Raw genomic sequence first — 21,055 nt, forward strand, 5'->3', positions numbered from 1 at the left:
CTCTCTTGAATCTCCTGCACACTCGCTTTCTTGTACATCCATTCCATACTCTCGCTGCTGTTGCGTTCCACCTTGCTCTCGTTGATCCACCCCCACCAACAGCTCACTGCACATTCACACGCTCTCTCTACATCTCAGTTTCATTCCTCGTCATTTGATCTGGATTGGAAATTTCTTTCACTCACTTATATGATTCCAACTGTGGAATCCATCTTGACACTTGCATCAGACTGGCTGGTATCCCGGTCTGATCACTTTGTCTGTAATATATCTACTATACAAACTTTTGAAGATAATGCACATACTGATTCTCAGCACTCTCCAAAGCTCCCACGTACTTAGTTTTGTATTTCTCAATTTACTTGCCTCACTTGAGCACACTAAAGACTCCAACTGAACAGATTCGAGCCGGGGGACGAAATGAGTGTCTCTGAGTGACGGTCGGTAGAAGCGGCTAATCTTGTGCCCAAGTTCGAGTTAAGCCATCGATAGGCATGAAGCCCAGAGTCCAGACACTCTCAGGAGACAAAGAGGGCGTGCGTCTATAAGCATTGGCCATAGACATCGATCACCCAGACCGTCAACGGTCAGGAATATTTTTTTTTCCCAGAATCTTACCTATCATTTTACTGCCGATGTGATAAAACCATGGCTCCTCACGGAGTTGGCTGTCATTCGTATCCATCTCTCGCATCGTAATAAAAAATCAGGTTTGTCGATCAAGTACCCTACATTTACAGCCTCAAGTTGCCTGGTCCTGCCCCTGCTCTCTCCGGTGTCTAGTGTCCAGTCATGCTTGGGTGCGGCTAACCGCCGGAGCAACGATGATCCGTAGCTATCAAGATTTCCCAATCGAGCGGCTTTCTATCTGGAGCCTTCGAAGGAAGTTGAACAACGAAGTTGCAGTCACCTTGTGGACATAATCGGACCCCGCTAGAAACCCGATTTGAAAATTTTGTTGTGCCCCCTCGAACAGGACGGATCTCAATTGTGAACTTATCGATCGCCTCACCTGCGTGGCATTTGGTTCATCTGGTCGTGGTCCATCCGCTCCGAATCCCCGAGAAAAAAAAGATCCTCGCAAGCGCAAAGGCCGCACCTCAATCTCGCGCTGCCCGTTTCCCTCTTGCATTCCTTTCCTGAAAAGGTCCCTATCAAACTTGGCGATCTCATCGGGTTGAAGTTGTCCAACACATACTCTCCCCGACCATGTCCAACCAAAGACAAGCCTCTTCGGCTTCCCAAGTGCCACACCTCTCCCCCGCCGAGCTTTCCTACCTCTACACGTCTCTCTCCCTCCCCAAAACACCCATTCGCCCCGATGGTCGATCGCCCACACAGTTCCGGCCACTCACCGCTGAAACCAACATTCTCCCCGGCACGAACGGCAGTGCGCGCATCGGTTTCGCCGACGGAACCCAAGCGATTGTCGGTGTCAAGGCCGAAGTGGAAAAGACGATCCTGTCCAATGAGACACTCGCGAGTGAGCGTGGCGCGGGTCCCGAGCCGACTGACCAGGAAGGGTCTACGACTGCTGCGGTGGGTGGTCATGGGTCATGGGTGCAAATGTCGATTGAGATTCCTGGGTTCCGGGATGATGATGCGCTACCGGTTTTCTTGTCTGAGATGATGCGGGAGAGTCTGGTTGGTGCGGTGGGTACGGATGAGAACAGTGATATGACCGGTGGATTGAAGGGGAGGTTGGTGATCAACAAACGCTGGCATTGGCGGTTATATATCGATGTGAGTTTCCTACCGTGTCTACGTTGAGCCAAGAGGGGGAGGTTGGCTGGCCTGTAACGAGTCGTTGCTGATCACTGTGATTGAACAGGTTCTTCTCCTTTCGCAACCTCTGGCATATCCCCTTCCGTTGCTATCTCTCACGACCCATCTTGCGCTGTTGTCGACAAAGCTTCCCAAACTGAAGTCACAGGGCGAGGAGGATCCATTCTTCGACGACGACTGGGCCGTTGCCGAATATCTCTACCCTCGATCATCTCCATCCACAGGCGCAAAGATCTCCTCTTCCTCATCGCGACCATCTTTTGTTCGTCCACCCGTCACTCTCCTTGTCATTTCCGTCGGCGAGAATATCATTTTCGATCCCAATCGGGAAGAAATCGCCGTCGCCGACGCAGTACTGGCTATTTCAATCACACGCGACACGCAGGCCGGCCATCTCCGACTACTCTCTATTCGCACCGTCGATCCGCCATCTCGATTGACCCAGCCGGGTGTGCCCAACTCGGAGAATGTCAATATGTTGGGTGCGGTGGCGCCGACAGATGATATTGCTGTGTTGAATCCGGTGACGGGCGAAGAGGAAGTGCCGGGTGTGTGGCGTCCTCGTCGAGGAGGCGCTAAGCGCAGTGTTATTTCGGAGATGGTCAAGACGGTATTGAAGAAGGGTGGAGTTGGCGAGGAGGTTTTGGAGGGTCTAGAGGGAGTGGAGGTGTCATGATTTTCCATCTCTCTCTCTCTCTCTCTCTCTCTCTCTTTCTCTTCTTTTTGAAGGGGCAGACCATTGGAAAGGCAAGGGATTCCGTGACATCATATCTTTGACTATCAGACCGTATTACCAAGGGGGTGTCTTGTCTATCTTACCTCTTCCGGGGCATCGGAGCCCTTTTGATGACCACTGTTTCAATACAACCCACCTTTTCGAGTTCGTGGAGCGCAAAGAGTAATCTTAGCTCCGCAAGCACGTTCTCATAACCTAATATACATTCTATAGTAGTAACACCGCCGTCCGTCTAGAGCATCCATGACCTTCCCTCGCTGTTCCCCTCTGACGCAGCTATTCCAACCTCATCACCAAACAGCATTGCACACGCTAAAGGATTTCCACCCCTCACCAAATCCCAAGCCACTTCTTCACAGGCTTCTTCTTCCCCTCCCAATCCACGAATTCCTTCTCCTCCACCGCCGTCGCCGCCACCGCACCAACTCCCCCGCCCGCAGCAATCTCCGCAACATCCGCCGCAACAGGCGACTGCGCATCGCCACTCTCCACGCCCATCTCACCCTCCTTCTTCTTCGCCTCCGGCGCCTCCTCCAAGCCGTGCGCAACGCGGTATTGCCGACGTTTCTCGGCGTCCTCGACGCGGCGGTGGCGCTGCTCACGCACACGCATCGACTCGTGCTGCACGTGCATACGGTAGACGTGCATGGCTTGGGAGACGGTGTCGATGGGGTGGGTGATGAGGTCGGACCAGGAGGGGAGGAGGTGGGCGAAGGGGGACGTCGCTTTGAAGTTGGTGGTGAATGTGAATGTGGCGAGGGAGGTGAGGATGCCCTGGGACAGAAAATGAGATCGGTCAGTGATGAATTCCTCCTGGTGTTGGGTTGTCTGGGGTCGTGACGACGATCGAACAGATCTCGTGAGGGAAAGGGAAGTGCGTGAGGCGAGACCGCGAAAATCAGCCCGATCAGGCTCGAGGAGGACTCGCGGGAGAGGAGGGGGGGGAGAGAGAGAGATGGGAAAGGAATAGCACAGGGTAGGACGGGGTAAATTCTCACCATAGCAATCCACACGTGAATCCACCGCGACGTCAAGAACTTGAACATCACTGTCCCCTCGGGAGGGAACATATTAGGGTACTGCTTCTTATTCTGCGCCTCGCGCTCCTCCGCCGTCAATGCGCGGCCATAATTCACCGGTTGACCGGCCGGCGTGGTGCGCACGGGAGTGACCAGACGCTGTGGATGTGACGGGGGACGAAACTTGTCCGGCTGAGATAGAATCCGAGACTTGTCGGTGACGCGCTTGGGTCTGGCGGCGAGACTGGGAGATTCAGAGAAGGAGCGGCGTGTGGTGGAGGACAAGGCCAAGGCCTGCCGTTGTTGTTGCTGTTGCTGTTGTTGTGATGCCTGCTTGCGGAGGGTGCGGAGAGCTTGGGCGCTGGGGAGGCCTCGGGGGAGGAGGAATCGGGGGATAGAAGCTGGTGGCATGGTGGCTTTGTGATTCACTGGCGTCCAGTGGAGGTGCCCTTGTAACTATCGACCTTGTATGTAATGTGGTCTTTGACCATGCTATTGCAGCATACTCCGTCGATCAACTGCGGCGCGAATTTTCAATATCACGTGAGCTTTACTCTCCGGATGCATTGCGGGTCTACCCACTAGACTACTCACGAGTCACGAGTCACGAGTCACGAGTCACGAGTCACTACTGTAGTAGACTACTAGACACTGACAATAACTAGTAGACAGTAGACACTAGACACTAGACGGTAGACACTAGACGGTAGACACTAGACAGTAGTAGACACTTAGACCAGTAGACAGTGGAAAAATCGACACCGCATATTCCACTAACTTAGGTAGTCGTTTATCACTACTGGCAGAGACACTGACTAGGTCTAGCCGTTGCAAGAGGGTGAGTTGTATCGATTATTGTTTCCACTGCAATTACTGCGGTAAGTTTGGAGTCGGTGATCTTTCAACCAGATTGTAGTTTTTGACGATATGGCACTTATTGGACCACAACCATAAAACCTGAGGTGATATGACGTTCTGCCATGTGGAGCGGTAGTATCGCTGAATGAAGGAAAATTGCTGGTACTTGGACACGATGCAGAGGCCGTCACACAGAATATGTTCATCGGTCGCTCAAACACGCTTCCCAGATCTATCGAAGATGGTATCCAAGTTTGCCACTCTCTGGAATGGATCGGATACCTCACGGGGTCTTGGGGGGCCCGCGTAGGTACCTACCTAGCTAGAGTCTAGTAGTATTTCCTAATCAGTGTCAAAGCCTCCCGAGAAGGATTATGCCCGAGGTCAGCCATTTTCCTGGAAACCGAGTGATATCATTGGCATCCAGGCAAGTAGAGCGTTGTATAGTCAATGTTCTGTGCAATTGTGCATGGCTGCGCGCAGAGGAAGTAAGGTAAGGTGTGTCTTTTCGGAGAGATCTAGTAATGCCTTAAGTCTTACTAGTACTACGAGTCTAAGTCTCCTACTATTACCATCAGATCGCCAAGAGCCACCCTACCGGTTGAACCCAATTGACGTGACCTTGTTTTTTTTTTTTTTTTTTTTTTTTTTTTTTTTTCTCACGGCAAAATAGTTGGGGTATAGGATGACTGCACCGATTCCCTGGTCAATGTGTGAACTAAAAACCCTTTCTCAGCCACAGCCATCCGTTGAAGCCGACAGGGGAAGAATGACCACGGCATGAGATCATCCAGCATAAACCTACTGCGGCTCTGGGTCAAGGGTGCAACCAGGTAGCAGTAATTGTTGAGAGTAGAATAACGTGGGCACCATATGGCATGCTGAAAGAGCATCAATCAACTTGTCACATAACCATCAGGAAATCGAGAATATGAGAGGGATTCTCGAAGAGCAGTGCAGAGTTGTTTAGTAGTAGGGAGTCTAGAAAGTGTAGTGAACCCACGATGGCTCCGTCTGGCCGTCGCCGTTGGGGGAGTTCCCAGGAAACGGCTGATGACGACGTCCGCTTCACCGAAAAAAGAAACAAGAGAACCCGGTTGTGCCCGTCTCGGAGGTGAAATCACCCGCCGCTGATTGGCGCAACCGGGGCTGCAATCCCGGGAACGGACTGGCCTGGGGCCGCTTGGTACAAAAAGGCGGAAAAGGTTGGAAAACCTTGCTCTCTTTCTCTCTCTTCCAGGCCAACTGTTCTCTCATCCTCTCCCAACTCTTCATCTCTCTCAATTCCATTTCCCTCCTCTCACATCCACACATCCTCTATCACAATGGGCAAGGACGACGGTTTCAAGCCTGGTAAGCATTATCCCCGCTCTCTGCCGCCCTGGTGACTCTGTGGTAGGCCAAGTCGCCGGTCAGCAAGCGCGTCCGCAAGGATGAGCGAGTGAAAGGAGATACGAGCGCGAGATAGGTGGTCACAGTCAAGGCAACGATGCAAGCGCAACGGCGAAAGCAGCAGCCATGGCAACGCAGACAGTGAAGTCTCGTCCAATGCCCAGAACCTTACTTGTGGTCCCCATCCGGATGGTGCACCTCACTGTCGCGATACAAAACCCGACGACATCATCATCATCATCATCATCATCATCATCATCATCGCCGCAGCTCCCCCAGTCCATTGAAAGATTGATGCTTTGCAAATGATGTCCTCGCTCCCATGCCTCACCACGCCAATGCCATTCGACGCTTTCAACCGCAATTGCCATCACTTGACTCTTCTTCTCGCATCTCTCCAGCCGCTTTCATCCGCTCACTTCCCACTGCACCTTGCACACATCCATCCTCATGGAATGGGAATTCTCGCTGTGTTGGTGGCTGCCCGCGAGGCCAAGCAGGCCCAGCTGCAATGCGCATCGCTGAGCGCGCCAAAGCGTCCCCACAGAGCCAACCACTACCAGCGCCAGCTGTCAACTCTCAGACTTCTAATTGTTCATTTCAGGTGACTCTGCCAAGGGTGCCAAGCTCTTCCAGACCCGCTGTGCTCAGTGCCACACTGTTGACGCCAACGGTGGTAACAAGGTCGGCCCTGCTTTGCACGGTCTGTTCGGCCGTAAGACCGGCTCCGTCGACGGTTATGCCTACACCGACGCCAACAAGCAGGCCGACGTGACCTGGAGCGAGGAGACTCTGGTGAGTGACGGTTCCCGCCACACAACACCCATTTGAGGTATCTGTGGGAACAGTTTCATTGACTTCTTCCGTTTATCCGACAGTACCCCTACCTGGAGAACCCCAAGAAGTACATCCCCGGCACCAAGATGGCCTTCGGTGGTCTCAAGAAGGCCAAGGAGCGCAACGACCTCATCACGTGAGTATCTCTTTTGCTCCACAGCCACCACGGCTTTTGTGTTTGGAGCCCGACCATATGTGCTGACTTTCTCTCTTTCCCCCTGTCTAGCTACCTCAAGGAGGCCACCGCTTAAACGACCACAATGTATCATTAATGCTCCGTTGCCACGGCCTTTTGTTTCTGTCTTCCCCCACACATTGCGTCTCTTGGCATTCACATAGACGTTTGGGAGTTTTCGTGTCGTGACCCCCTTCTTTCCGGGTTTGCGAGGAACGGGCCTATGTAATATTATTTTTTTTCTTTTACTTTGAGACTATTACTATGGTTGACCCACGATAGACTTAAAAACCACTTCTCTTCTCACTATGTTCATCCTTTGCGTGCATTCAAACTCGAACATTTCCACCCTTTGCTTGGCTGGTTAGTAGCGCCGATCACTCCGTGGCATGGTGCATCTTGCGCAGGAACTTGTCCCTAGGGCTGCTTGACAGCCGTCACCTCTCCACCGGGTTCGTGTGGCTCACCACCACATGACTCTTTCTCTGCAGGGTTCGAATTCGCCGTGACTGGCTGTTGGGACTTGGGACCAGGGTATGACTGTTACCCTTCTGCCGGCAGACACGCGGGACCTTTTTCTTCCCTTCTCCTTCGACCCTGCTCGCTCTGCAAAGACTCTTGGACGGCTTGATTGGTTCCAGGCTATCGACAGATTGCTTTCAACGCTTCGATCGGACTCCATATCTTCAGCGGGAACGAATGATCTGCGCGGGAGTGTGTCGTTGCAGCCGACCAGGATGTGCAAGGGAGTCGTCGGGCGCCAATGGCGGTCAGCCACAATCCACAATCCCCGGACAGGTATCCATCGAGTCCCACTCCCCGCATTGGGACCGCCAAAAGGTACCTCTGAGCAACCTCCACTCCACCCTTCGATGTGATCCATCGGGCGACTGGAGGATCTGCTCCCTCACCACCTCACCACCTCCAACTGGCAACATCCCCCTCTCTGCTGGCCGTTTCAGACTGACTGATTGGCCCAGCCTCCTGCTGGAGAACAGAGAACAGGTGAGGAGTGCCACTCGATGTCCGCATTGTTGCTCGAGGCACTTCTTTTCTACTTCCTTCTCCCCTCCACGCTGGTTGACTATCTTCGTGGATGTGAGATCGTTCCTGAACCAAGAAGACGCCCAGCTTGTTAGAGACCCACGGACTGCACGATCTCCAGATCCCTTGATCGCAAAGGTGACAGACGCGGCGCCAGTATCCTTAGGAATCAAATATATGAGAGGGTTCCCCCCCCCCCCCCCCCCCCCCCCAATTTGCCAACCAGACCTTCTTTCTTATCGCGCAGCGCTATCTGATCGATCGCATCGCATCGCATTCCGGCGCGCGGGGTTGATTCGCCTCCCCCAGCCATCTTGCTTCTCTCGACAACTGCTACCTTTCCCCCTTTCCATCAATACCAGTCTCTAGTACACCAGAATTTGCTCCTTGAAAGGAGCGCGATTACTAACCAGCCGGAAATATTCCCCTGCGGCCTTCAGTCCTGCGCCATCTTCTTCTGGCGCAAAGCTCATTGCGACCGCACTCATCCCTTGCAAGACCACCATACAGCCGGCGCACGCCACTGTCCACGCACCTTCAAGGTTGTTTTTTTCTTTTTCTAATCTTCTTGGGTCAAACCATCGCAATCATTCGCTCTGAAGTGTCTACATCGACATACGCCGTCCGCCATGCTGGACGAGCTCGACAACGTTTTTGATGACCATCCATCCTTGGATGCGTCGCTGGAAGACTTTGAAAATCATAGCAATGCGCACCGCTCCCCGCTCTTTGGTCTCCCATCACAGCACTCGGGGTTTCGCTCAGAAGAGTCCGAAGGCGAGTTGGACGATCAGACGCCGGGGGAGAGATGGTCACCACCAGGTTTGCATCCGCGGGAATTCAATCACGGCAGCAGTTGGTATCAACATCAGCCCTATGCGCACAATACACACAATCCCACAGGTCGGTTGGCCCTCAAGCCCACCGTCGGGGTAAGCCTGTCGCCGTCACTGTCGCGTGAGGCCAGTCCGCAGTATGAAGACGCCGTGGAAGTCTCATCAAGGCAAAAGTCTCACGATGATGGCGAAGTCACGATCGCAGCCAATATCCCCTTGCCCAATAGTGCAGAAACCCCCCAAGCGGGCCGATCTCCTAGTCCTGTCCCGGTCCCGGTGCCGGCGCCCACGACGGGCCTCAGCCCGGAGCGTCCCCATCCCGAGGAGGATGGGCCCGGACGTGGAGCAGAGAATTTGAGTAACTGTACGCATTGTCTGGAATCTTTCATGACTCTTGACTGTCGCACATGGAAAACCCCAACACTAACGTCTTGTCGCATGGCGGTTGTAAAGACATCCGTTTCGCAGTTCGCGCAGAGGTTCAACATCGCGAACCCATTGCTGCCGTCTTTGGCTACTTGCGCCGCAAAATTGATAAGATGACAAGCTCCAAGTCCAACACCACCCTGTCCATCCTGGTGCTGTTCCTCGCAGTCGCATTCATGCGCGCGTTACTGCTGCCCGGGCTCCCTCAGGCAATTCCCGACCTGGTGAAGCTGTCCGGGTTCGCGCGCTCCTTTGAGCCTCTGATCTATTACTCCGAAAACGGGGTCCAGCAAATAGGTACCTTGCAGGAGACCGGAGTGGCTGTGTGGGATCTGAGCGAGTCCGTCCGAGGCACAAATATGACCAGTGCCCCCATCATTGTCCGACAACTGGACGAACTGTCGGACTCGTTGAAGTCGCTCTCTCTCGAACTCACGCGATTCTTTGCCAACGTGGACTCAGATGTCGACTCCATCCTGATCGTGATGGACTGGGCCAAGCGCGAGCTCGAAACTCTCTCGGCGCAGCCTCCCAGCTCGTTCCCGACCATCATGTTCGACAATGTGCACAATATGCTGTCGCGATTAGGTGCTCTTGAGCAAGCGGTGGAGATATCCGACGGCAGCAGCTCGACGTCCTCGACCAAGACAACGGCCCTGGGCCACGTGGTGATGGCCTTGTTTGGTCCAACGTCGGCCCAGCGCACCCGCGCCACCCTGACACGCACGTTTACCGAATTCCTCTCTGTGCTGGAAGAGTCGATCAACAGTGAACTGACTCACTCCACCGCCTTGTTTGCTCTTTTCGAGTCCATTGATCGGCAATTCCTCAATCTTCAACGGACCGTGGTTCGCGAGTCCGACGCCCAAGAGCGTGCCGAGGGCGAGATGCTCAGCTCTCTGTGGACGCGGGTGCTGGGCCCCAATGCCGCTGCCGTCCGCAAGTACGACAAGAATAAGAAACTCCTCGCCAACGTGCGCAGCCGCACTGTCGCCAATAAACACCTGCTTGTGGACCACCGCGGCCGTCTCCTCACACTCAAAGTCAACTTGGAGACGCTGCGTCGCAAGCTGGTTAGTCCGTTGGTCCGTCGCAATGACTCGGTCAGTTTCTCTGGGCTTGAAGGAGCATCGGTTTCCACCAACTCTGCGGTCTCGGGTCATTTCTTGGGTCCCGTGGAAGCGGTCATCGATGGCCAGATCAAGGGGTTAGAGGGCACATATGACTACCTTCGATCAGTCCGAGAACGTCAAAAGGCCAAATTGATGGAGATGGTCTACGGTGCAGGGCGAAAGCCGCCTCCATCAATGGGACTGGAGGATGGTGTAGAAGGGTGATTCGCCCCAAATGACGATCCTGTCCCTTCTATGCTAAGTCTCCCTTTATACGTGCTTTTTGTGTTTTCGGGGCCGGCTCTCTCCTATAATCATGCAGCATCAGCTCTGGAGTCATGTTGAGACGGTTCAATGGTTCAATCCGAGTGGAGCCTTTGGCGTTTGGGAAACGCACGCGTCCTTGTTCATGTAGTCTGGAAGGGCAAGGAGTATGTTTCGATCCGGTTGCTTTACTTGGAAAGGAGAATGGTGAATGGTGAATCAGGCGTTTTCTTCAGTGTTGCGCATTCCTCGTGTTCATCTTCATCTTCCCCTCCCCCCCCTTTTTTTCTTTTCCAAATCCCACTCTGGGCTTGCTTTTTCCACTCTTTTCCCCTTCTTTTGCTGGATTTCTGAATGGTCTATCTGATCTTATGGCGCAATCGAGTCTGGCGAATTAGGTCAGGAATTCATGAGGGGGGTTTGCAAGACACACCGTATAGAGAGTCTTTTGGAGATGATATGTCCACCTATTCAATGCTACTTTCTTACTTGAAGTTGTAATCATGGTTGATTATGTTTATACTCAGAGAATTGGTTTGATTGTATTCCATTGATCAGGGGTTCGAACTATGCAGGGTCACATTGAGCTTCTAAGATGTGGATGCTTCAGCAAAATTAAAAAAAAAAATAAAAAGCAATGTGGGAAACGGTCTAATTCTTCAATTCGTGGATGGTAAGAAAGTCTTGTCGATACCATTAGAATTGGCCAGATTGAAATAGATTGGTTTTTTGGGGGGGGGGGGGGAAGTTGATGGTGATGGTGACTTGGTACCTGCCTTGAACGAGATCAGACTACGTGGTGGTGGTTGATCCTTGTATACTGACAATATTTTGAATAGGAATCTAGGTCATACATGTCGGTCTGTGTCAGGTCTGCGAGATTACGAACGATGGGAGTTTAGTCTAGCAAGTTCATGTAGGGGTCGAGCTTTCCAAGGGCGACGACAACAACAAAGCCACCGGGTTGGTGCAATATTTTGAAAAGAAGGATTCGGTTGAATGGCGTGGGACCCTGCTCAGTCGAAAAGCACCACGGCACTGTCCTTGACGATCTTCGGTCCGAGCACAGCCGCGAGTTCAGCAACGATGCCCTTGATCGACTGCGGATTGTCCATTGGCATATCTTCCCATCCAACGAGGTCCTGGGAAGGAGTGTGTGAGAAGAGGAAAACTTTCCCACCATGATTTTTTGTGATTGTTGCTTTGCGGTACGTTTTGACTTACCTCCATCTGCACAAACGACCCATGGTACAACAATGACCATTCATTCAAGTTCAGGGCTTTCACTTCCTCCAGAGTCAAGACACCGGGCATATTGATGTCAAAGAGTGACAGCTCGGTCTCGTCCACATCAGAGCTAATGTCTGGGAAGGGTCGAGCTTGCTGCGGCGTCCGTTCTCGAGATAAGGAGACGTAGGTTTGTGCGTCGAGCTTTTTCGAAAGCTCCCCGTCGAGCGGGTTCCATTCGTAAGATTCGGGGTCTGGAAACTGTGGGTTAATCGAGTTTTCCTTTTTTTTTTTTCCTCGCTGAGGGGTTTCCAACAGCGTGCCGATGTCGGTGTGACTGACCTAAGATGTATTGAGGTCTAAAGTTGCCCTTGTATCGCATTTTCACACAGTTATGGATATAGAATCCTGATTGGAACGTTAACGATTCCACTTTTGGTGAAAGATGCGCCAGTCAGCTTGGATTACTTACCCATGTAGTAATATGCATAATTGTTCTCCTGGGCAAAAGCAATCTCTCGCATAGCGCTCAGTTTCCCAAACTCCCATTGCTCGAAATCAGGATCGTAGCTAATGCCGAAGACGCCGTCAGCATAATCCTGAGACCGATGGGACAAAAAGCTGTCAGTCGACTGCAGAGAATACTCACAAGATGTAGACCGAGCTCACGCCGTTCGGAACCAGATCAAGCACGGCCACAGCAATGAGTTTCCCGTCCAGGCGGTAGCACTGATGCCAAGATCCGAGCTTCTTCTCCGTGGCGTTGATTTTGTTGACGATCTGTGGTGACCGCTTGATACCGGAGCACAAGAATCCCTCAAAGTCCTTGGTCTTCCAGCGCGAGACATCTTCTTTGTGGACCTTAGTCTGATACTTGACAAATAAATCGAATTTGGCCTGCGACACCGAGTCACCTTCTAGATTGACCTCGAATTTGTGCGCCGGCTCCAGTGCTCGTTTGGTACTGGGATCAATCGGACGTTTGAGATTGGAATATTCGGCCTCATGAACCACTGACTGGAGATCGAAGTGGCTCTTGCGATGACGCTTTTCTCTACACCGTACTTGTCAGCATTTCACATTTGGTACAAACACACGAGGTCGCAAAGCAATTTATCCGGCTTACTCTCTGGTCCGCGGGCAGAGTTGAGTAACCTTGCGGATATACTCTGGGCCCAAGACGAACTTGTTCCAGCGATTGATGGCTTTGCGTTGATCTCGACGAGGTTGATAGGCATTTGCCTCCAGCCGCATCGTGTAGTGCGGGCAGCATGATCGCTGTAGATTTTGTTTATAGTACAGCTTTCCCGATCTAGAACCGCACGATCTGTTTAGTTGCCTTTTTTTTTTTTTTTGCTTTTCTCTGTCTGTGCATCTCTGCCTCTCTGCAGTCACGCTCATCTTACCTTCGCCACCCTCGATGGATCAGCTCTTCATAGTGATTAGGCCGAACGACCAACGAACTAGCGTAATAGGAAACACCTGATGAAACGTAGAACCCGTGACGTGTCAGAATATCATCTCCCTAATTGGGGGTTGGATCGCCATATGAGCCCTTGAGAGGCATTGGGCACGACATACTTCCATCATTGGACTTGCAATATCCACATGAGTTTCGCTGGTAGCCTAGGATTCAGATTGAGGGGTTAGACCTTTCGTCCATTTGTCATTGTTGACCCTTGTGCAGTTGCAGAGAGCAAAGAAAAGATCGTCTATGTTGCTGTGTCCCCTATGATGTCGCTCTTCTTCAGAAGAGGCGGGGCGATCAGCTTGTTCGCCGGCGGACCGGCCGAGCTGAGGATCGTGGGTCACATTTGGCCAAGATGCAAAGATCTCTCGGGAGCAGCCACGCAGAGCCCGTCACAGTGCCACGAGGTAGTAGGAGCGTGTCTCAGTGGCTCTTCGGAGGGGGGCGTTGGAGGGGTTCACTTTTGGGAAGAGGGGGCACGCAAAGTGGGACATACCTAAAGGCCGGAAGAGCGACAGCTGTCGCGCGCGTTCGGCGTCAACGGGCTCCATCCGCGGAATCTGAATGAGTGGCTGCCGAAAGTCGGCGGTCCCGGCGGGAGCAGATAAAAGACGGTGGAGGGAAGAGAGGGTTATGATGTGAGAAGATCCACGGTCAGTGGCAAAGAGGAGAGACCGAGCTTTTACAGCGAGTGATTTTCAAGAGTAAAGAAGGCGCGAGCTGTATGAATCGGGCGTGAGCGAGTTGCTGGAGACGGAGCAAGACATGCACGAGGTCGTGATGTTGCGTATGTACCTGGGAGGGAGTGTTGATGCCCGAGAAAATGCGTGGTGCTGGGACTGTGGAGCAGACTAAAGGCGGGGAAGACGGATCGATGGTGATTCAGGCAAGAAGAAGCTCAAGGACCGGTTCATTCACTCGCTTGTCAAAATGACGGCGTGATGTGCAATCGAGTGCCTGTAGGAGAAGAGGGGGCAAAGAAATTTGGTTGGAGGGATATGAGGCCAGGATAGGTGGGAAAACGTGACTGTCTCGATATTGGGAGACCACTCGTTTGATTGCAAGCTCCTGCAGTGAGGTATCGGTCGTTTACATTGCGCGTGTGGCAGAAGCGGTCTATCAGATGTAGGCTCCAGAAGATGCCCTACTCGATGAGATCGATGGCCATGGGCTATAGATCTATGAGCTATACTTTCTATACTATTGCAAAGGCAAAGTATTATTGCCATGAGGACGAAGACATATAGTCCGATTTCATGTCATGTGCGTAATGCGGCTGATGGGCCTACATGCTTGGTTGTGCCTCGAATAAAGCTTCGAACTGGCTGCGTCAGAGGAAACATTGCAGCATGAATGGTCTTCTCGACGATTGTGAATGAAGACCTCTCTGACCAAGACCACAATATCACCGACTCATTAATCTACTCGGCGGTATTGGTCTCGGTGGTAATGCCCAATGCTCATTGCTCCTACTATATAGTACGGTTTTAGTTTGGCTTCGCCTTTCGGAAACTGCAGGGTGTAGTTGTATAATGTACATAATTTACGTCGTTCGGTATCGAAGCTATCTTGTAACGTATGGTAAATACAATGTAATGTATGTTCTCGAACGGTCGAGACTCGAGACTTGAGACTCGAATATGGGCGAAGTCTTTCCGTCACTCGTCATTGACTGTTTGGGCTTAACCTCGAAATCTGTCGTGCAGGACTCGGTACCAAGAGGCCTCGGCGGGCCGAGGCCTCTCTTGGTGTCTAGTTAGGGCAAAAGCGCCGCTTAAATCTTCCTTTCCCACCAAGTGACATAACAACCATAGAATTGGGACTACGTACCTAGTCAGGCAGGCATATACTACTGCTAACTGCACTATGAAATGCGATCTGAACTCAATAAACTTATCACCCGACGAACCCGAACTGCCGGCTTGCAACAGTAGTGTTCAGGTTGGAGCCTTGCAATTTTCGGTGCCGTTACACAAGTGCTTGGCTTAGCTCCGCTCTGGCACAAGAGCCAGAGTGGTGAATGAATCCTGGAATGCTTGAATCCTTCATTACAATGCAGATTGGGCCATGTGATAATGTAGATTGGAGTGTAGAAGTCTATATTGGTGGCGTGCCCACGGTAGACAGGGTGACGGCATGGGTCGGATTACACTCAGACTGACTCAGTCACTCATCCTCACAGTCTTAAACAATACATACATCACTATTACATGACGTATTGTATGTGAAATAAGTATGTGTGTTGGACGTGATGGGTAATTACCGGTACGTCATTTGATCCCCGAGCTTACAGTCTGTAATATCGGCATTGGTCGTGTGCGCCTGTGAGGATGTCCCTTAAATCACCTGACCCTATATCAGGCCAGGGTGCACTTCTCCTCGACACCAAACTTAATTTTGCGATGACGGGAACTCTTAGAGCCTCCAAGCCGACAACTGACAACAGCAGTTGAAAAACAGGACTTGACCTCGATCACGCGCAGATGCTTGCTGTCTACTGATGATAGATGGACCTCTTCAACTCCCCCAGGATTGTTCCTTGGCGGCTGCAATTCGAGGATCCATGGCACCCGGCTCACTCCCGGCCTGTATCACTAACTCCGGGGTCGTTGTCGGCTCCGGTCGATTCATGCTTTGCATATCATGCAATGAACCAGCCGACGGGATGCTGGAATGAAGGAACTTTTGGTCTCCGATCACAATCATCTGCTTGGACCTTGGGTAGACGAAGTCTGACTCAGCCCGCCCTTTCGAATCTCATGTTTGACTTCCCCATGGTTTTCATGTCGCACATGGATCGGCATGAACTTCTTCTAGAAACCTGTACTAAATGTCGTGACTACCCGGACGCGGCGTTTCCTCACACGCATCGGAACTCCCGTAAAAGACGGTAATACTCCGCCGGGCAGTTGTACAACACTACAACACTGCAACTACAGTAGTACTTACTCATCGTGTCCTGGTAGTGATACTGTTATACCGTACCTTTGATGTGTATCCCCTATCTGGTTCCTGACCGAGTCGGATCTTCTCATCACAACCAAACGGACTTTTTTTTCTCTCCTTAGCGTTGATCAGTACTTTCTCGGTTCGTTCTTTTTTTATTTTCGCGACTGCACCGGACGACGCCGCCGGATCGTGCCCCTCCTGATGCCCACTGGACCCGGGAACCCCTCTAGATTCTTTCGTAGCTTTCAGAGTCATCTTACTCTCATCTCCTTCCACAATATAACCCATCCTCTAGACCCTCTTCCGCAGCTTCCTTCATCTTTCTCCCTTTCCTTGCCAATTATGCCTACTCGTATTACTTCTTCGTCCTGCTCTCTGGCCTCGACGGGCATGAATGGAACCAGCTAAGGGCCATCATCAGTGATAGCGGCGCACTCACTTCCCTTGAATTTTTTCTCCTTTTTGCTCTTTTTTTATTCCCCTCTCCGTTTTACCCAAAAAAAAAAGATTTTCCCACGTTCCCAATTTCCTCCCCCGCAGTCTCGACTGTTCGTGTCTCCCAAGGGGAAGAAAAATTTCCCTTCTCCGACCGCCCGCAACAGGAGAAGGTGGTCGATCCGAATCGTGACCCCGCTGGGTCTCCATTGAGAAAGCGTTCTTTCTTCTTCAATCTCCCACGAGGTCTCCCTGGCTCCGCGGGAGCTCGAGACTGATTTACTGTCGTCTGTGGACGTTGTCCCCGTTTTGCGGTTGTGGGATCACGTTACATCCTCCTCTTGGAGACTCTCGAATTCACCATCCTTTCCTCTAATTCCACTCCTATCTCTTGTTGGCCTTGTTTTTTTTTTCTTCTTGGAGAGGGGGGTCTTCTGGAATCAAACCGTCTTTCCGACCCTCGAAAGACTACCAGGAAAGCGACCGACGGCGTCTCCAACGGAGCTCAATTGAACTGCAAACCCTGGACGACGGAAAAGTTCGATCGTCACAATGGCCCAAAATCGGCCCATGGAGTCCCGTGTCGGGCGGAAAAACCAACGTGAGTCTTTCCCAAACCAGCCAGTGATGCAAAGCCTGGCGCGAGCGACAGCGAACCGGAAGGCAAAATGAGTTCTGGGCTGACTGAAAGTCTCGTGTGTTCTATCCTTTTAGGCTACGGTTCCAAAGGCGAACGTCTCGTGGCCGGTGTCGTGCCCCTCTCTGCCGACAAGACGAAAGTCCTGATGATTCAGTCAGCCGGTCCTGGTGGTTGGGTACTCCCCAAGGGAGGATGGGAGCTCGATGAGTCCACCGCGGCACAGGCGGCGTGTCGGGAAGCCTGGGAAGAAGCCGGCGTCATCTGCACAGTGCTTCGGGACCTCGGCTTAATACCAGACATGCGCCCGTCCGGTCTGTTGACCGCGCAGGCCCCCAAAGCCTCCTATCAGTTCTTCGAAGTGAGCGTCGACAAGGAGGAGTCAGAGTGGCCAGAGATGCACAAGAGGAAACGACAGTGGGTGGGCTTTTCGGAGGCTGCGACTGCGTTGGCCAATCGACCCGAGTTGCTGGAGGCCTTGAAACGCAGCTCTTTGAAGCGATAGGGGCCTTGACTTTCGCTCCGTACATACGCCATGCCCTTCCTAGCATCTGACTCGTACATTTTTTTTTTCAAATCTTCGTGTCCTTTTCGAGGACCGGAGATGCATCCTGATGACGACTTGAAATGACCCCATCCCTAAAAGATGTGAAGCGATAGCTTTCTCCCTCCCAAAATGGTGGCTCTTTTTTGTTTCTGTGCTTTGGCTTGCTTCTTGCTCCTCTCGAACCTTTTCACACCTCTCTCGCCACTTTTGCCTCTCACATACCTGTCCTCGCCATCGTTGCGTCTCCTTCCCGTCTACCCCTGGCGATTGAGCTGTCAAAGAATCGGCTAGTAGATCTATGCCTTTTCTGTCGATCAACCAAACGCTTGGTCTCGGCAGGGATGCCTCACGCTGGATGCCTCACGCTGAAGAAAAGCCTCTTCACTGACTCGAGGTCAAATTGGGCAGTTTGCGGACTAGCAATACGACAGACCATGTAATAATTTCCAGAAGGAAACACAGAGCAACACTTGATCGTTCTCATGCCATTGTCCCATTCTCTTGTTCTGATCTAGATAGTCGATGGGTCTGGAGGGTTTGCTCTGCAGTACAAGATTATCAGTCGATCAGTCCAGCTTATCTGTTGTTCCAACCAGCTGGGCATCGGACGCGAAAACCGGTGACTGATCTCCTCAGCATCAATTGGCTACTCACTAAATGGGCATGATCCAGACGATCGCAAAGCATCCGCGCCAACAAGCGGTCGTCTACAGCATATCAATGGTGGACTTTGGTCATTCTTGGCACCACGTGGTCTTGACATCGTCATATTTGATCTCCGCCGAGTCTGACAAGTAGAATAGCCTCTTCCAATTCACCACATCTAGACTCAGCCCCTCATTCAGTACATCTGATCCCGTGGATTGGCTGTCTATCGATCTGAAGTGGACCGCGTTGCGTCTGACCGTCCGATTGTCAACTTGATCACACACAATCAGGAGCATAAAGCCCGTCAAAGTCTCCCAGTGCTACTTGAGCCGCATCTACAGGTATTCTCCTAGCGCAAGAACCTCATGTGATTGTCTGCAGTCACCGCAGAAAGATCGAGTAACGTTCATGTGCGCCCAATTATCTGTAGAGTTCATTTTTGGCTTTGGATGTATCTCGGGATTTCGAATATGCAATCAAGTAAATGTTGTTGCATTATCGAGAAGCGTGCTTTTAAGGTTGTCCTGCACACTCGCTCAGCCTATCTGCAGCGCGGCTCCTGGAGGTTCGTTCCCAAACAGGAAAAGTGCGGACCGAGACTCCGGGACCGAGACTCCGGAGTCTCAAGACCCAAAGCCCGCGCGATCCTCGCTGCAGTGTGTCTACCAAACCTCTCATCTCACCCACGCTCCTCACTCAACTCTCTTCCAACCGATTCCACCTTTGGCCTCAACACATCTCTCACCATTTTAACACCAACCCAGACTTGTGAAATCAGACTCTGCAAGATTGACCCGTTTGGCCGCGAACTGCGCGCGCCCATCCTTTCAACATGGACTACGAGATGGATCTCGAGCCCACGGGGCCTCAGGTTACCGTTCGTGAGGTGTGTAGATTTTTGACAGTCGCTGGCGAGATTGATAGTCGCAGACGTGTCTAGGGTGATTCAAGCTGATTGGATTACTCACTTTTCCAGGTCGAGCCCCTCCGAGTCGACTTCAGATTGAGCTCTGTCGACCTTGCCATGGCCAACTCCCTTCGCCGTGTGATTCTCGCCGAAGTCCCCACTGTTGCACTCGATCTCATTGAAATTGAGAACAACACGTCCGTGATTCCCGATGAGATGCTGGCTCACAGGTTGGGCTTGATCCCTTTGAATGCCAAGAACTGCGACTCGGACCTCGAATACACCCGTGACTGCAGCTGTGAGGACTACTGTGTGAAATGCAGCGTGACATTGTCGCTGCATGTGCGCTGCGAGTCGGAGAAGATGACGGTCTTCGCGCGGGATCTGGAGGTGCTGGGCGATCGGGTCAACGATACGATTGGCGACCCGGTCATTACTGATGCCGAGGGCCAGGGTCCCGTGATCTGCAAACTGGCAAAGGGTCAAGAGGTCAAGCTCAAGTGCCTGGCAAAGAAGGGCACCGCAAAGGAGCATGCCAAGTGGGCTCCAACTGCGGCTGTAGGCTTCGAGTACGATCCTCATAACAACCTGCGCCATGTGGATTACTGGTACGAGCAGGATGCGGCTAAGGAATGGTGAGTACACGACTTGTTCTTTTTCACCTCTGGTGCAAGTGCAACGTTGCTTGTGTTGAGGAATATGCACCTATTTTTTTTTGTCTTTCCGCCCCCTCGAGTGTGGTGGTTTACTGAACGCTGGTGATCCCGTATAGGCCCATCTCTGAAAACGCTGCCTGGGAGCAACCCAGTAACCCGGACCAGCCGTTCGACTACGATGCCGAGCCGAACACCTTCTACATTGACGTGGAAAGTATCGGCAACCTGGAGCCCGACATGATCGTTCAACAAGGTATCTTTGCTTTGCAAAAGAAGCTTGCTGTTACTGTGAGCGAGCTCAAGAAGAAGGATCAGAACGGTCAAGTGGGGGATGTCGAGGATGCTGATATGATGGGTGCGGGCGACGACGCCTATGAACCTCCCGAGGGTATTGACGGAAACATGGGCGCATACGGAAATGCTCCGTGGGGAGCTAGTGCTCAGACTCCATATGGTGCCACGCCTTACGGACAAAGTACATATGGATTCTGAGTATGAATGACGTTTTCCTGCGGGATGGAGAAGGATATTCACGATGAGGTCTCGTCATAGGCTTTGTCATGCTCTCCTCCCATCCATTTGTTCCAAAATCAAAACGGGCTTGAGCATACCAGGCTGGAGTTTTTTCTTTCTTTTTCTTTTCATCATGTCACAGAGGGCTTTAAACTCTGTTTCATATCTTTCTTCATTTCCTTTCATGACATGATGGCGCAATTTTGTTGTTCTCTTCCTTCCCCCCCCCCCCCCCCCCCCCCCCCCTTTGCAATCCTCTTCTTACCATGTCGCATGTGGCATGGTCTGAGGGCTGATACCTCATGTTTCTGGCGATTTGATGGTGGTCATTAGTGCAGGCCTCAAATGAAATGATCATGATTCTCACTGAATTGCCAAGAAGCGGATCGATCTCTAGTGAACGTGGTCTAGCTGGCCCAGGTGCTACGAGGCATCTTTGGCCAGTCCGAGCATAACCTCGCATGATCACGAATCTTGACACGGGGATGAACAATGTTCCAATATGTTATTCACGCGTAGTTTGAAAGCAAACCCCATCTAGGTACGGAAGGTTTGTCATTCGATTAGACCAGGAGGAGTCCGGT

The 21,055-nt window shown here is 52.0% G+C and overlaps 7 protein-coding genes across 7 annotated transcripts; 5 read left to right on the forward strand and 2 right to left on the reverse strand.

Annotated features, from left to right (window-relative positions):
* Nucleotides 1-1,209: 1,209 nt before the first annotated feature.
* Nucleotides 1,210-2,461, forward strand: N7539_001108 (exosome non-catalytic core subunit RRP42; the record flags this gene model as incomplete). Its single annotated transcript, XM_056930712.1, has 2 exons — nucleotides 1,210-1,743; nucleotides 1,832-2,461. 2 exons carry the CDS (start codon nucleotides 1,210-1,212, stop codon nucleotides 2,459-2,461), a joined length of 1,164 nt encoding a protein of 387 aa, XP_056795005.1.
* Nucleotides 2,462-2,851: 390 nt separating this feature from the next.
* On the reverse strand, nucleotides 2,852-3,951 carry N7539_001109 (uncharacterized protein; the record flags this gene model as incomplete). The annotated part of the gene is made up of 2 exons (XM_056930713.1): nucleotides 2,852-3,295; nucleotides 3,520-3,951. 2 exons carry the CDS (start codon nucleotides 3,949-3,951, stop codon nucleotides 2,852-2,854), a joined length of 876 nt encoding a protein of 291 aa, XP_056795006.1.
* A 1,772-nt stretch (nucleotides 3,952-5,723) lies between these two features.
* N7539_001110 (c-type cytochrome) lies at nucleotides 5,724-6,878 on the forward strand (the record flags this gene model as incomplete). The annotated part of the gene is made up of 4 exons (XM_056930714.1): nucleotides 5,724-5,751; nucleotides 6,395-6,585; nucleotides 6,669-6,763; nucleotides 6,854-6,878. 4 exons carry the CDS (start codon nucleotides 5,724-5,726, stop codon nucleotides 6,876-6,878), a joined length of 339 nt encoding a protein of 112 aa, XP_056795007.1.
* Nucleotides 6,879-8,475: 1,597 nt separating this feature from the next.
* Nucleotides 8,476-10,445, forward strand: N7539_001111 (uncharacterized protein; the record flags this gene model as incomplete). Its single annotated transcript, XM_056930715.1, has 2 exons — nucleotides 8,476-9,046; nucleotides 9,136-10,445. 2 exons carry the CDS (start codon nucleotides 8,476-8,478, stop codon nucleotides 10,443-10,445), a joined length of 1,881 nt encoding a protein of 626 aa, XP_056795008.1.
* A 1,055-nt stretch (nucleotides 10,446-11,500) lies between these two features.
* N7539_001112 (arginyltransferase) lies at nucleotides 11,501-13,730 on the reverse strand (the record flags this gene model as incomplete). Its single annotated transcript, XM_056930716.1, has 8 exons — nucleotides 11,501-11,626; nucleotides 11,709-11,965; nucleotides 12,054-12,119; nucleotides 12,184-12,281; nucleotides 12,361-12,765; nucleotides 12,838-13,038; nucleotides 13,118-13,193; nucleotides 13,676-13,730. 8 exons carry the CDS (start codon nucleotides 13,728-13,730, stop codon nucleotides 11,501-11,503), a joined length of 1,284 nt encoding a protein of 427 aa, XP_056795009.1.
* Nucleotides 13,731-17,115: 3,385 nt separating this feature from the next.
* On the forward strand, nucleotides 17,116-17,705 carry N7539_001113 (NUDIX hydrolase; the record flags this gene model as incomplete). The annotated part of the gene is made up of 2 exons (XM_056930717.1): nucleotides 17,116-17,164; nucleotides 17,278-17,705. The coding sequence occupies 2 exons, from the start codon at nucleotides 17,116-17,118 to the stop codon at nucleotides 17,703-17,705; spliced, it is 477 nt and encodes a 158-aa protein (XP_056795010.1).
* A 1,522-nt stretch (nucleotides 17,706-19,227) lies between these two features.
* Nucleotides 19,228-20,450, forward strand: N7539_001114 (DNA-directed RNA polymerase II core subunit RPB3; the record flags this gene model as incomplete). The annotated part of the gene is made up of 3 exons (XM_056930718.1): nucleotides 19,228-19,281; nucleotides 19,372-19,937; nucleotides 20,075-20,450. 3 exons carry the CDS (start codon nucleotides 19,228-19,230, stop codon nucleotides 20,448-20,450), a joined length of 996 nt encoding a protein of 331 aa, XP_056795011.1.
* Between the last annotated feature and the right edge of the window lie 605 nt (nucleotides 20,451-21,055).

Source organism: Penicillium diatomitis (genome assembly GCF_028827545.1).
Source record: "Penicillium diatomitis strain IBT 30728 chromosome Unknown utg000001l_segment0_segment0, whole genome shotgun sequence".
NCBI classification, from domain to species: domain Eukaryota; kingdom Fungi; phylum Ascomycota; class Eurotiomycetes; order Eurotiales; family Aspergillaceae; genus Penicillium; species Penicillium diatomitis.